The sequence below is a fragment of the Xiphophorus couchianus genome, chromosome 22 (genome assembly GCF_001444195.1).
Source record: "Xiphophorus couchianus chromosome 22, X_couchianus-1.0, whole genome shotgun sequence".
In the NCBI taxonomy this organism is placed as follows: domain Eukaryota; kingdom Metazoa; phylum Chordata; class Actinopteri; order Cyprinodontiformes; family Poeciliidae; genus Xiphophorus; species Xiphophorus couchianus.
Genome location: NC_040249.1, coordinates 25,437,595 through 25,451,442, shown reverse-complemented (window position 1 = coordinate 25,451,442; position 13,848 = coordinate 25,437,595). Strand labels below are relative to the sequence as shown.

The window sequence follows — 13,848 nt, the reverse complement described above, 5'->3', positions numbered from 1 at the left end:
AGGAAATCAGACGAACAAAGAACCAATCCTGAGGCTTAGGAAGTGACGTCACAGAGACAAACTCCCTCTATGGTGTGTAATTATGTTTATGTTGTAATAAAGTCTCTTATTTGGTTGTTTTGTGTCTGATGGTATTAAACTGCTTAAAATATTTTATAGTTTTAATATTATAAAGGAAAATGTAGGTTCAGGAAACAGAAACTAAAATTATGATTATTCCAATTCAACTGAAACAAATCATATGAAATTTGAGCATTTTTATAAAAATTACATTTTTTCTCATTTTCTTTGACTTGCTGAAAAGAACTGGGATCCACAAAGTTTTCAACAGCAACAACAATAAGTTTTATTTTGATGCTGTTTGTGTCTCAGAGGGAAAAATCATTTTCTCAGCAGAGCAGAAAATAAATCTATCAACCATTTCACTCATTTTCCTCACACTTTAAAAAAACAGCACACATTTTATTCTAATTTTATTGATCCAACATCGGTAACCAATCAGGAATCAGCGCCTGGTTCAGCCTGATGGGGTCAGAGGTCGCTCTAAATCACCAATCACACACCAGCCTGCAGCCTTAAAGGAGCCATGTCTGTGTCGCTCTTTGCCAGCCTGGATCCAACTGAGGTTGAGTAAAAAGTAATTTTTTAGTAATTTTACTTTTACATTAATTTTTACTTACTTACTTTCTTATTGTCTGATTTGACTTGGTTTACATTTACAGTATTTCAGTTTCCAGTCACAGTTTTAATAAAATCAATAAAAATGGCATCAAAGTGTTTCTGATTCTGGGTCCAGTGAACAGAAAGAGGAGATGTGACCAGGGCGCCACTGGGGGGCGGCAGAGCTGTTGATGCAGCGCAGCATGAGGAGAACAAACCAGGAAAAGCAACTTCAGCACCACTGGCAGAGAAACGGACTCAAACCAGCAGCTGAACGTTTTGATTGGAAGAATTAATTCAGCAGTTCTGCTGTTTGAAGACAATATTTGCTTTAGGTTCATATTTTTCATATTTACTGCTGATCTGTAAATCCCACCAGGGGAGGAAACGGGAGGCAGGACCTCTTCCTCCTCCTCCTCCTCTTCCTCCTCCTTCTCTTTAAAAGCAGCTGTGGTTCTGGCCGGGCTTCACACGGCCAGCAGACATGGTGGCAGTGGGAGAACTGGTGCTGGTTCTGGGTTTACTGGTGAGCGCTCACTGTGAGGTGAGAGCGCGGGACCCTGAGGTGGAGGAAGAGGAGGAGGGAGGAAGAGGAGGAAGAGGAGGGTTTGTGACGGAGACCCTCCTGCCAGCAGGAACTGGGATTTCTCCAGTCAGAACCGGGTGAGTTTCTGACCAGAACCGCCTCAGATTTAGAGGCTTTGTTGCTGCTGGTTGGACCTCCAGAACCGGGTCATGTAGGTGGACCTTATATTGAGTTCTGATTGGTTCTGATTGGTTCTGTTTGGTTCTGTTGGGTTCTGTTTGGTTCTAGCAGATATTTAGTGCATCTTTAAATTCATTCTCTCTGTTTGGTTCTTTTGCCTCATGAAACGGATCCTGTCTGCCGGTTCTGTTGGTTCTGCTGCAGCACCGACCCGACCGTTCAGACAGTCGGGTCAGAACTTGGTGGAACCATCATGACTCAGGGATTCTTCCTGCGGTTCAGCCTGGTAGAGGTGGTATCATGGTGTTTGGGATGATCTCTTTGGACCCATCAGAACCTCTCATATTCCCTGCAGTCGGATCGGTCTGATTGTTTGGTCCAGGATTCGCACCAAAGATCCAGAGTATTTCCTTCCCTGTTTGTCTAAAACGACAACATGTTTTAATAAACATGTTAGGCGGGGGCAAGTAGGCGGGTAATTATGGTCAGAGTGAGGTCATTTCAGACGGGCACTAAGGGCAGCCTGGGGTCCTTCACCAGCCGGCCGTCTGAAGATAAAGGGAGTAGTTAGCTAATGTCAGCGACTCTTATTGTTTCAGGTTGGGTAGAGTCTTGATAACACACACACACACACACACACACACACCCCAACACACACACACATGCCTACACACACACACACCAATGGCTTCATGGGGAGTTCTGATGGGAAGCAGGCTTCAACAGTTTTCTGTGTTTTTAGTTTCAGTTTGATCTCCTGGGGGGGATCAACTACATGGTGACCTTTCAGAGGTCAAAGGTCACCATGTAGTTGAGCTCTGATAAAATGGAATCAGAAACGTTTGACATTTTTCTTATGGCGGAGAAAATGTGACGTTCTGGAGGAACTTGGAACAGACCTGACCTGAGATGAGACTCGCAGCAAACCAAATGTCCAGCGGCCATTATGTCAGAGAGACGAGGGTTAGGAGGAGACAGGGACAGGAAACATGGAGGAGAAATGGTTTAAAGGGCCAAAGAGCCAAAGGAAGGCCACTTCTCAGTCTGAGGTCTTCCTCTCTGGAGGCTTTTGTGTTGAAATACCAACATGAAAAATGAGCCGCAGGACAAAATTCATCCTCAAACAATCCAAAGTTTTCATAAATCTGTTGATTTTAACCTTCAGTGACCCTCTGAGCCGCAAGAAAACCTGGCAATCAGAGCAGGAGCTGCCGACTGGAGGGAGATGGACGGGGAGGGATGAAACGTTCCCAGTTTCCCAGTAAGATCAGCTGGGATCGCACGGAAAATCTCTGGTCCAAGTTATGAGAGACAACTCCAGGTCTGAGCAGATCTCCTGCTGTTCCACCTCTGATCCCAGCAGAACCGGGCTCAAAGCAGAACCAGGCTCAAAGGTTACCCTCTGATCCAACCCTGGACCCAACAGAACTGGGCTCAAAGCAGAACCGGGTCAATGTTCCACCTCTTAACCCAACAGAACCGGTCTTATTTCTTCCCAGCCTGGTTCAGTTCCTCCACATAGCGCCATCTTGAGACGCTTCACCCAAAAAGCCGTTTCAGTTCAATCATCATACTTTACATCCCAGTTTTCTCCCAGGTTTGGAAAACAGTTGAAATAAACTCAGTATTAAAATATCATCAAACTGTAAAGCATTATGGGAAATGACTGATTTCTGACTGAGAGCGTCGGACTGCGAACTCTGAGTGAAGCCAGTCAGTCTGAAGATACATTTACTCCATCAGTGTCAACATTAATGCTAAAGTTCCCTCTGTAACTTTAACAGGATTTATTGGTATCTGATTTACCAATAATCAGATACCAAGCCTGAGATCTGATCTAAAGATTGATTTGAGTGATTTTAGTGATTTATAACTGGAATGAGGAAAAACTAACGATTAGTTGTTCAAAGAACTGTAACTATTGATAGGTGTAGGATTAATTAATCTGAAAATGGCTGCCTCTGCTCCAACATGACATATGCCAATGAAAATGTATTTAATTAGAACATGTTGACTCATTTACGGTAACGTAATCGAAATGCTGCAGCCAGGCAGCATTAGAGTCGAAACAAATCAATCTGATTATCAGAAATCAAGTTATTAACAGGCAAAGTCTTTAAAAATAGAGGTCATGTGTTCAGTTAACCACATTTAATCATTTTATTTTCTGTCAGTCATAAAATGAGATTTCCACGACTTGCTCTTTTAGGTTAAACTTTATTAGGTTTTTACAGCCAGAAACAGCAGAGAGGCGTGTTAAAGTTAAACTCTGACAGGTTGGAGGAGGTTTGGTCCAAACTGAACTAAAACTCATGAGCTGCTGTTTGCTCTGCAGCAGATGAAAGATCTGACATTAAACATTTGTGTCATCAGACGGATCCACCAATCAGAACCAAGCTTCAGTTTTTACTCCACATTTCACTGCAACCTGCCGGCTGATCATCACTGAACCAGAACCACAACAAGGCTTTCATCAGGGAACGAGGCCTGCGTCTTTAACTGATGGTTTCATTCCTGATTCAGCTCCATGTTCCCAGTGTTCCCAGTGTTCCCAGTGTTCCTCACTGAGCTGCAGGAAAACTCCATAAACTCTCTGGGAAACGTAGAGATGAAGTGAGGGAAAGTTTTCAGGAAGTGCCAGATTCTCTGAGGTTGAAACATGACCCCCACAGCTCTGCACAGGAAGTGACTCATTAGGAAATGACACAACAGGAAGTGACTAAAGGAGTTTCAGCAATTTGTCCACATGTTGGAACAATGGGACAGAAATGTGTCTGTTTTCTGGGCCTCGGGTCAGATCAGAAGGAATCTGGAGTCTGCTGTTCAGGTTCAGCTCTTCACGGCGGCCATGTTGGTTCACCAGGAGAACATCTGCTCCCTTCAGGCTGGATCTGAGGAACTTCTGATCCAGATAAATCCCAGCCAACATCTGAACTCCTGCAGGGTTTAAAAACAGCTCAGCAGGAGCCAGAAAGGAGCCAGAGAACTTCCACAAACACTGAGCTGGTTGAGAAACATGAGGCGCGTTTCGTCAGGAAACCCCAGAATAAACATCCAAACCAAACACAGAGCGGACGCAGTGACCAATCAGCTGCAGGCTTCGCTCCCAGCTGGGTCACATCAGCAGTCAGAGCCACAGATGTTCCTCAACAGATTTATCACCTCTGATTTAGTCTGACAACAGAAATCTAACAAAGCTTCACTGATCTCAGATCAGCTGCAGATTGTTAAACATGATGAAGATGATGATGAAGAGAGGCGTATCTGAGAAGATCCTGCAGGATCTCAGCGGATCAAACAGATCCAACGTCTAGAAGAAGTTTTTGACATTTCTCTGCTTCTAAATAAAGAACTAAATGTTCTGATCGTTACCAACAGAACATTCCTGGCTGTTCTACTGATTAAAGAGCTTCAGATGTGATGATGCTGAAGCTGTGAGCCGAACTGGAGGAGGAAAACCTCAAACATCACAGAGTTCAAGCAAAACCTGGATTCAATGAGCAGAAACACAAACACGACTTAATGAGTTTAATCTGAAGCGGATCAGAACATGGTCCCGAACAGAACCAGAGATCCTGAAACAAACCGTACATTATCTGTGTGTGTGTTTCAGGAACTGGTGCGCCTTCGTGAGGAAGAGTGTGCAGCTGGTGGCCGAAGAGTGTAAAACATGGAGACACGTCCAGAACCAGAGTCCCTGTCCCCGCGAGTCACCTGGCTGCCAGAGGGCCATGTGAGTCACTTTTACCAGTGTGTGTGTGTGTGTGTGTGTGTGTGTGTGTGTGTGTGTGTGTGTGTGTGTGTGTGTGTGTGTGTGTGTGTGTGTGTGTGTTCATGCAACAGGATAAACTCACCGGCCACTTTATTAGGTACGCCTGTCCTCTCACACCAACAGAGAATCAGCCAATCAGGGGCCAGCTGAGGTTCAGTATGAACATCAAAGTGGAGAGAAAAAGTTTTTAACTCTATTACATATTTAAAATATAAAAATAAAACAACTAAGATACAAAGCACAGGCAGAGTGTGAGAGGAATGTGACTGGTCGGGTCAGAACCTGGTGGAACCATCATGGATCCATCCTGACTGTGGTCAATGGGTCGGACTGGAGGAGGTGGTATCATGGTTTGGGGGAGTCTTCTCTTTGGACCCATCAGAACCTGTTCTGTTCTGATCACAGTGGACAGGTCCCAGCAGAACCGGGTTCCTTACGGCAAAGATCAGAACCTCTCAGATCTGGTTCTGGATCTCAGTCCAAGAGAACCTCTGTGGTTCTGGTGGACTGGAGGTTCTGATCATTCAACCATGAGCCCTACAACGGTTCAATGACAATATGGACCAGAACCTCTGAGGACTGGTTCTGTTGGGTCGGTGCCAGCCGGTAAAGCTCTGCTGGTTGGAGGATCAATTATTAATTTAATTAATTATTAATTATTAATCAAACCTGATAATATAAACAATAGTTAACCTTTAACCCCTCAAGAGGGAGTAAACCAGAATTAACATCAGGGTTCTGTTCAGGTACCGGTTGCGGCCCGGCTGCCAGAAGCAGAAAGAGGTCACGACCTTGGTGTGGCGCTGCTGTCCGGGTCACGGAGGTCCAAACTGCGACCAGGAAGGTGAGATCAGAAAGTTCATGATGAACGTAGAAACCTACAGCAGAACGGAACCGGTCCAGAAACGGTTCTGGTGACGCAAAACCGTGTCTGCGCAGAAGGGTCCAGTTCTTTATCCGGGTTCAACAACAACCAGGATAAAGAACAAATAAATGATTCTTTATTACAGCAGAGGCTCCTGCTGCTGCTGAGACTTTAATAAAACATTTTGGTTCATAAAGTTTCTTTGAACTTGGACTGGAAAACCACCGAGAAATAAAAATGTCCCATTTGTGAAACTGGTTAACTGGACGACCAGTTCAGCAGCAAATCCTGTGATGTGAAAGTTCAAAAAACATAAAAGGCAACAGAGAAAACTGAACACGACCCAAACCCAAACTGCAGGAGGAACCAGATCAACATTTTGCATAAAGACCAGAAAAGGATAAAAGGAGAATTTAATAAAACGTCAGATTTTAATTCCAGAGAAACGGAAACTGAAGCGTTTCTGTTGGACCCATCAGGCCGGCTTACTCTCAGAACCGGGTCGGGTTGTTCTGACCCGTTCCATCCCCCCTTCACACACACACACACTGAGCAGAGATGGGAGGAAACGTCTCGATGAGGTCAGAGGAAGCTGCTGGGTGCATTTGGTTGTAAAGTCAGAGCAGCTCAGACGGGTGGAGTTTGGTCCTGGAGGCAGACCAGTGACAGACCAGTCCCACATCACCATGCTGCCTCCGCCGTGCCCAGCGGTGACCAGCTGGAGCTCTGAGCTTCACTCAGAAAGCTGCCACCATGTTTTTGTTTTTAGTTGTTTGTTGTTTTGCCGCCATCTTTAACTCAGAAGCCGGTTCCTCCTCCAGGCTGGACCTGTGTTCTGGTTCTGGTTCTGAGGGGTCCGGTTGTTTACGGCAGTATTTCTACCCCCTGGGAACCAAACACTAAACTAGACCTCTGACCTTTAGAGCGTAACAAAGCAGAGCCGCCTCGCCTCCACAGGGTCCGGCCCGGGCGGTTCCGGTCGGGTCCGCTCCCACCATGCCTCTGATTCAAGCTGCTTCCTGTGGGCCGAGCTCCCAGCAGACAATGAGAGGAACCGCAGGAAGAACACGCTGGAACCAGAACCAGAACCAGAACCTCTCTTGGACGATGTTGAGGTTCTGGTCGGTTTCCTGTTGATTTCATCAGTGTTGAGATGTTTGCAGTCCTACGGTGAAACCCGGTCCGGTCCGGTTCTGTTGACCCGTTTCTGGGATGTTCTGACCCAAACCCATTAATGAAGCAGAACTCTGCTCTGTTTCAGGTGACCCAGCTGGACTTCAGCGCCGGGCCGACCCGGACCGGGAGCAGAACGACCATCAGACGACCTTCACCGACCCCTACGACCCGCAGGGCTCCGCCCACCCAGGAAACGCCCCCTCTCACCCCCACCACCCGATTTACCACCAGAACCAGAACCAGAACCGGCCGCCGTCTGGGAGCCGGTCTCAGGGTGAGACCAGAACCAGAACCAGAGGAATGTTTTAACTGATGAATGGAGGATTTCCTGCTGCCTGGTCACATGACCACCAATGACATCACACCCTCACTTCATGTTTCCCACATGTCCTCTGTGACCTTTGACCTTACTGCTTGCCCACCATCATTCTGCTGGTTCTGGTTCTCCTGCAGAGTTCAGGTTCGGTCCAATTGGTCTGGGTCCTCTTTCAGGCCTGCAGGTTTCCTGTCGCAGCGTGACCTTTGACCTCTCTGGGAGAAACACAGCAAGTGTTGGAGAAGGAGAACCGGGCCCTGATCTGGACCAAATGGACCAGAACCAACAGAATTGATTCCATGGTCGAACCGGTTCTGGTTCTGGTTCTTGATGTTTGCAAGAGAAAGATCCAGAAATTTGGCTCCAGAACCAGCTGGAGGTTCCCATCCTGCAGAACCAGAACCAGAACCAGAACCAGAACCCAGTGGTTTAACCTGCAGCTGATTCTGCAGAAGGTTCTGGTTTCAGTCTGACTGGTCCAACAGCTGACCCAGCAGGGCGGTTCTGGGAGAGCCCGGTATGAATCTGGGTCAGTTTCAGAACCGGTCCCCAGGGAGGTCCGGTTGGGCCCGTGTGGGTGTGAGAAGCTGCTCTGCAAACATGAGGCACCGGGTTTGGACCTTCCCACAGGAAGAAGGTTCTGTTGGTTCTGACTGACTCAGACGGGTTTTAGATAGAAACCTCTCTGCCTCTGGTTCCGGTCAGAACCAGCAGGACCAACCGGGTCAGAGCTGAATCTACGTCTATTTTTAATGCAGCAGACAGAGAAACATCTGGGTTCTGACATCAACAGAACCTGAGACTGGGTCGGCCTCAACTCCTACCAGAACCGACCCGGAAAGGATGCAAATGTATTTCACTGGTCCCTCCTGGACCAGAACCAGCCTGAGGTTTGGTCTCATCGTCTTCATGTCTGTGAACTGGGAGGTTTGTTTTGGGTCGGCGCTGGCCTGGACCAGCAGATCCTTTAAATCTTCCAGATTCCAACATTCTGTTCCATTTCCATTGATCTCCTGGCAGAACCCGGGTCCTTCTGGACCGGTGCCTCGTTTCTAACACGGTTTGGTTGATTCAGGAGAGCAGCTGGACTCTGACTGAACCCAAAACGTGGCGTCACTCAACACCAACCATGTTTTCTTCCTGTTGCAAGCAGTGATGTGTTTCTGTCGTCCAATCAACGGACGGTATTGTGTGACGCCAGTAGCTCCTCCATACCGGACCGAACCTTTGTCCTACGGACCTACGACTGCAGGTGTATCGGTTCACAAACTGCACCAACCTGCACCGTACCGCTCAGTACCGCTCTGCCTCCTGGTGTTCTGCTTCATCCAGGAGATGTTTGGAAATGGCAGAGTAGCCTTCACCAAAGATTACTGTCTGTCTGAGATTCATGTTTTTAGCATCATGAATTTCCTTCTTACCAAAAGTGTCAGAGTGCTTCATGTGTTCAAGTGCCGTTAGCTAAGCTAACCAGAGGTTCAGTTCTGAGCGAATCCTCAGGAATGGTGTAAATCACCTTGATGTCTACTAATCAGTGTCTGCTAGAAACATTAAGAGTTTAGAGTGAGCTAATGATTCGTACCTCAGCTTCAGTACCAGACGTTGTTCCTCAGGGGTCCCTCCTTGGATCTCTGCTGTTTGTTTTCTTACCCAGAATAGAAGCAGAATTTGTCTTGATGCTGATGATCCTGTGTTGTTCTGCTGTGTTTGCTGCCCTGAACGGTTTGGTCTCTGCAGAGCTGATGGTGTTAAACTGTGTGTCTGTCAGTAGAGGGCGTGGTTCTGCCTTACCCAGACGTCCCTGCAGCCCTCCCCGTCCCCGACATGATGGCGCTGGTCCTGTCCCAACTGCACCCCATCCTGGAGGGCTTCAACCGCTCTCTGGAGCGCCTTCACCACCATGTGGGGGCGCTATCTCAAGACGTGGCAGAGATGAAGGTCAGCCGGCGGGGAGTGGAGCCCCAGGAAGAGGAAGATGCCGAAGAGAAGCTGGAATCCAATCTGGACGGAATGTTCCAGGAGATCGGGAACGTCCGCAGGCAGATCCAGGAATGGCGCAGCGACACGGAGAGCAGACTGAACTCCCAGCGCGACGAGCTGCAGCTCCACCTCAGCAGCTTCAGGCTGGAGGTGGAGCAGGAACTGAAGCAGCAGCAGAAGGTGCTGCAGGTCAGAAACTACCATCAGTGGTCACAATCAGGAAGCATTTTATTCCAACCACTTTAAATCTCTGAACCATGTCTGCCTGCAGGCCCTGAACGCAACACAGGCTGGAATGAAGCTGGACCGGGACCGGACCCCTGAGGACCACCAGCTCTCCTCCCAACGCCCAGCCGACAACACGGCCCTGTGGGACGCCATCACACGGCTGGACAACATGGTGGTCAACAACACCGTCAAGGTTCGTCCAATCAGGACAGCAGCTGGTCCAATCAGAGCTGAGCACGTCGACTGGAGGCCAGGTGTGCTTCTGTGCAGGTGGAGGAGCTGACGGAGGACCTGGATATCACTTCAGCCGATGGCCAGCAGATGGCGCTGCAGCTGAAGAATCTGGAGAAGCTGATCAACCAGACGGCGCGGAAAAGCCAGATTCTGTTCATGGAGACGGGTCTGGAGGTGGAGAAGTCCAAGGTGACGGTGGAGCAGCTGGTGGAGCAGCTGGTGGTGAACTTAACGCGCTACGAGAAGGACCTGCGGGAGAACACCAAGGACGTGGACAACCTGTACAAGGATTTCCACAATCTCAACCCGACCAAAGACTGCAAATGCAGCGACCTGAACGCTGCGGTGACTCGCCTGGAGAGAGGCGTGGCCAACGTCACCCAGCTGGCCAATCAGAACAGGCTGGAACTGGAGGAGAACAGTGAGGTGGGTGGAGCTCCATGGGGCGGAGTCAGCGACTGGGAGCCGGCGGTGGAGGTGCTGCAGGCGGCTCTGGAGCAGGTTCGTTCATTTAGAGGTTCTGGTTCTGATCATAGAACTGCAGGAAATAATTCTCATTACTTCCAACTAAGTCTGCATTATTTCTACCAGCAATGTTCAGTCTGCTTCAACACATCTCCAGTCCGCTTATTTATAAACTTTGGTCCGGTGGATGTGAACGCTAGCTGACCTCTGACCTCTGGTCCACCAAACCTCGGTCTGGGTTCAGTTGAAGTGAACTGTGGTTTCGCTTGATATATGAACGCCAAGCGGACCAGAGACCGCTCCAAAAACAGGAAGTGGACTACATCGCAGGGTATTCTGGTAAATGCAACCAAAGCTAGCATGTTAGCCTAGCGCTAGCAACAGAAATGGCTCCTGGTCTTTAGCCAAAGACTAAAGAGAAATCCTCCAACACTAAAATCTGACGCCTCCATCTTGTTTCCATTTGGTGAAACAGGAAGTTGCTTTCAGGGTCTGCAGAGGTTTTTGTGTCGTTTCCTTCAGTGGTTTTTGGTGCAGCGCCCCCACAGGCAAGGAGGGGAACAGGTTGGTTTGACTGAGACCAGAGAGAAACTGTATCAAATGTTGAATTCTTGGTCCCAACAGAACCGGGTCTACTGGACTATCAGGTCCTTAAAAGTCCTGAAAATTACAATTTCAACACACTTCAGAGAACCGGAATCAGAACCAGAGGTTCTACAGACTGAAGGTAACTCTGGTGCTCCCCCTACAGGTGAAACAGTCCATGGCCTTGGAGCAGAACAGAACCAGAACCTTGGACCTCGGCCTGGCCCAGCTCAGCGGGTCGGTGTCGGCGCTGCAGGACGAGGACGTCCAGCTAGACCAGCAGGTGAAGACGCTGTCCACGTCCTTCCAGTCGCTGCTGCAGGACGCCATCCGGCACAGCGACGTGCTGCAGCTGCTGCTGGGCGAGGAGGTGCTGGAGTTCCTGGAGTGGCCCCTGCAGGACCAGGAGGCCCACTCCGTCCCCGCCCTGCAGGAGCAGCTCCGCCAGCTGCAGGAGCGGCTGAGGAGCCGCGAGGAGGCGGAGCTACAGGAGCCAGGAGCAGGTAGGGTCACCTGGAATCACCTGGGATCACCTGGAGCAGCTTCTGACCAGGACAGACGGATCTCTGCTGGTGTAAATAAACTTTATTTTTAGCCCAAAGGTTCATGATTTTAATAAAAACATGAACAGATCAAACGAACTTCTGACAGAATCTGTTTCCATTATATTTATTTCTATCAGATTTTCTGACAGGAAGTGGAAATTAAAGTTCTGATCCGTTTGGAGGTTCTGCCCGTTGAAGTTCTATGGTACCGATTAGTACCATCAGAGAATCACTGGCGCCATCTAGTGGCGGTAGATTGAAGGAACAGCAGACATTGTAAATAATTTAAAAACATTATTTTGATTTTTATCCAACTGATCATAAAAGTGAAATATTTAGTGATGGATTAATCTGTTTGCATTAAAAATTATCTCCATGGAAACAGTTTGGTTTCATTATGAACTCTCATCCAGCGTTATCCAAACAGATCCGTTTATTTTATGCATTATATATATACATATATAAAAGCTTTGAGGTTTAAATTCAGAGAATATTAATGAATATTTGTGAACATTAACAACCAGGAAGCAGAGAGGAGATCCCCGCTGCTGACCAGCCCCTCTGGCCCCCTGCTGGCCGCCGGGAGAACAGCGGCGCTCCGCTCAGGGAGAACCAGCGCCTCCCGCAGGCGGAGCGGGGAGCTGCAGACAGTCTGCGAGACCTGGAGAGGAAGGTGGAGCAGCAGGAGCAGAGGCTGGTCCGGGCGGAGGAGAGGAGCTGCTCCTGTAGCAGCAGCGCGGCGCCCCCTGCAGGACGGGAGGCGGCGCTGCAGGTGGAGGTGCTCTGGCTGCGGAGGGGCCTGGAGGAACACCTGAAGGTCTTCAAGAACGTCTTCAGCAACGCAGAGGTGCTGGCGGCGTCCGGAGACACGCTGCAGCTGGACCGACTGCTGGAGCTGACGAAGAGGAGGGACAGGAAGAGGGGAGGAGGAGGAGGAGGAAGAAAAGGAGGAGGAGGAGAAAGAGGCGGCCAGCGCAGTCGGAGGGACTCACCAGGTGAGTCACAACTTGATCAGACCAGCATCAGAATTCACCTCCTCATCATCACCCTTCCTCCTCAGGTGAGCTGATCCCATCCAGCCAATCAGGCGTCTCTGTGCTGTTTGTGGGTGGATCGGACAGAACCGTCAGGTTTGGACCGGGTCAGGACTCCAGACTCTTCACGGCACCGCTGGACGGACTCTACCTGTTCATGTTCACCTTGGACCTGAGGCCTGGCTCCGCCCACATTCTGCTGAGGCGGGGCCAGGAAAGGGGCGGGGCTCCGGTGACGCTTCTGCAGCGGCAGGTGGAGGGGGCGGGGCCTGTGAGCGGGTCAGGGCTCCTGATGCTGCAGCAGGGGGAGCAGGTGAGGCTGCAGGTGAGGGCGGAGTGGGCGGAGTCAGAGAGCAACCTGCTGGCCGTGCTGCTGCTGCAGCCAACCACCTGAGGGCGCTGCGCACCAATCAGCTGCAGGGGGCGGAGCCTCCAGACATTAGCACCTTAGAGACGAAGGACGGAACGTTTCAGAGGAAATGCTTTCTTATGGAGGAATATTCCTGCCATAATCCAAGAGAACACATTTTCATTTTGAAAGCAGGACTTCATGTCTTTCTTCTCAAAACTTCTCCTGGTGATCACTTCTTCGTCTCTGCTCGCTTCTGAAATGCCTTGTGGCACAGTCGCCTGGCAACCTCTCAGCCAATAGAATGAAAGTGTTGTGCTGGGTTCATTTGTTTCCTTCTAGCAGGTGTGCCTGTGTGGCGGCCATTGGTTGTAGAAACATGCGCCGCGTTACAAGTTTTGAGAACAAAAGACATGAAATTCTGCTTTCAGACTGAAAATCTGTGCTCCAAGATTATGGCAGAAAAATTCCTCCAAACGTTTTCCTACAGGCCATGAACGCACCATAGCGACCTTCAGGGCCTCATGGATAAAGAGAGAAAAAACTTTCACAATAAAACACAGAAATCTGTTAGGTTAGAAAATATTTTAGTCTAAACTCGGCAACAAACTTGAGAAGTTTTTTTTTTAAATCTCTGTTTTTAGCCAAGTTAATAATTTGCTAATTTAATAGTTGAGTAAATATTTTCTGAATGTTTTATATTAAAATCAGAAACATGGATAATGAAAGAAAAAATACTTTATGTTGTCAACATTTTTCATTTCAGATCCTGAAAACAAAATGTTTTCATCAGCTTCACTTGCAGGAACAAACAAGAATAAAATGTAACTATTAGAAAAGGCCACTTTTATTATTTTTTACATATATGTATATATATATATATTTTTTTTTATATATATATATAATACAAATCATTGGGTTTGATTATCCTCA

The 13,848-nt window shown here is 48.5% G+C and overlaps 1 protein-coding gene across 3 annotated transcripts; it reads left to right on the top strand.

Annotated features, from left to right (window-relative positions):
• Positions 1-1,119: 1,119 nt before the first annotated feature.
• On the top strand, positions 1,120-13,505 carry mmrn2a (multimerin 2a). 3 transcript variants are annotated; one of them, XM_028007013.1, is made up of 10 exons: positions 1,120-1,323; positions 4,980-5,099; positions 5,885-5,982; positions 7,265-7,453; positions 9,267-9,664; positions 9,747-9,896; positions 9,974-10,438; positions 11,154-11,490; positions 12,057-12,527; positions 12,593-13,505. In XM_028007013.1, the coding sequence occupies exons 1-10, from the start codon at positions 1,145-1,147 to the stop codon at positions 12,958-12,960; spliced, it is 2,775 nt and encodes a 924-aa protein (XP_027862814.1). In that variant the 5' UTR covers positions 1,120-1,144; the 3' UTR covers positions 12,961-13,505. The 3 variants fall into 3 exon arrangements, with proteins under 3 accessions (XP_027862814.1, XP_027862815.1, XP_027862813.1); XM_028007014.1 differs by having other exon boundaries at positions 9,264-9,655; XM_028007012.1 differs by having other exon boundaries at positions 9,264-9,664.
• The last annotated feature ends 343 nt before the right edge of the window (positions 13,506-13,848 follow it).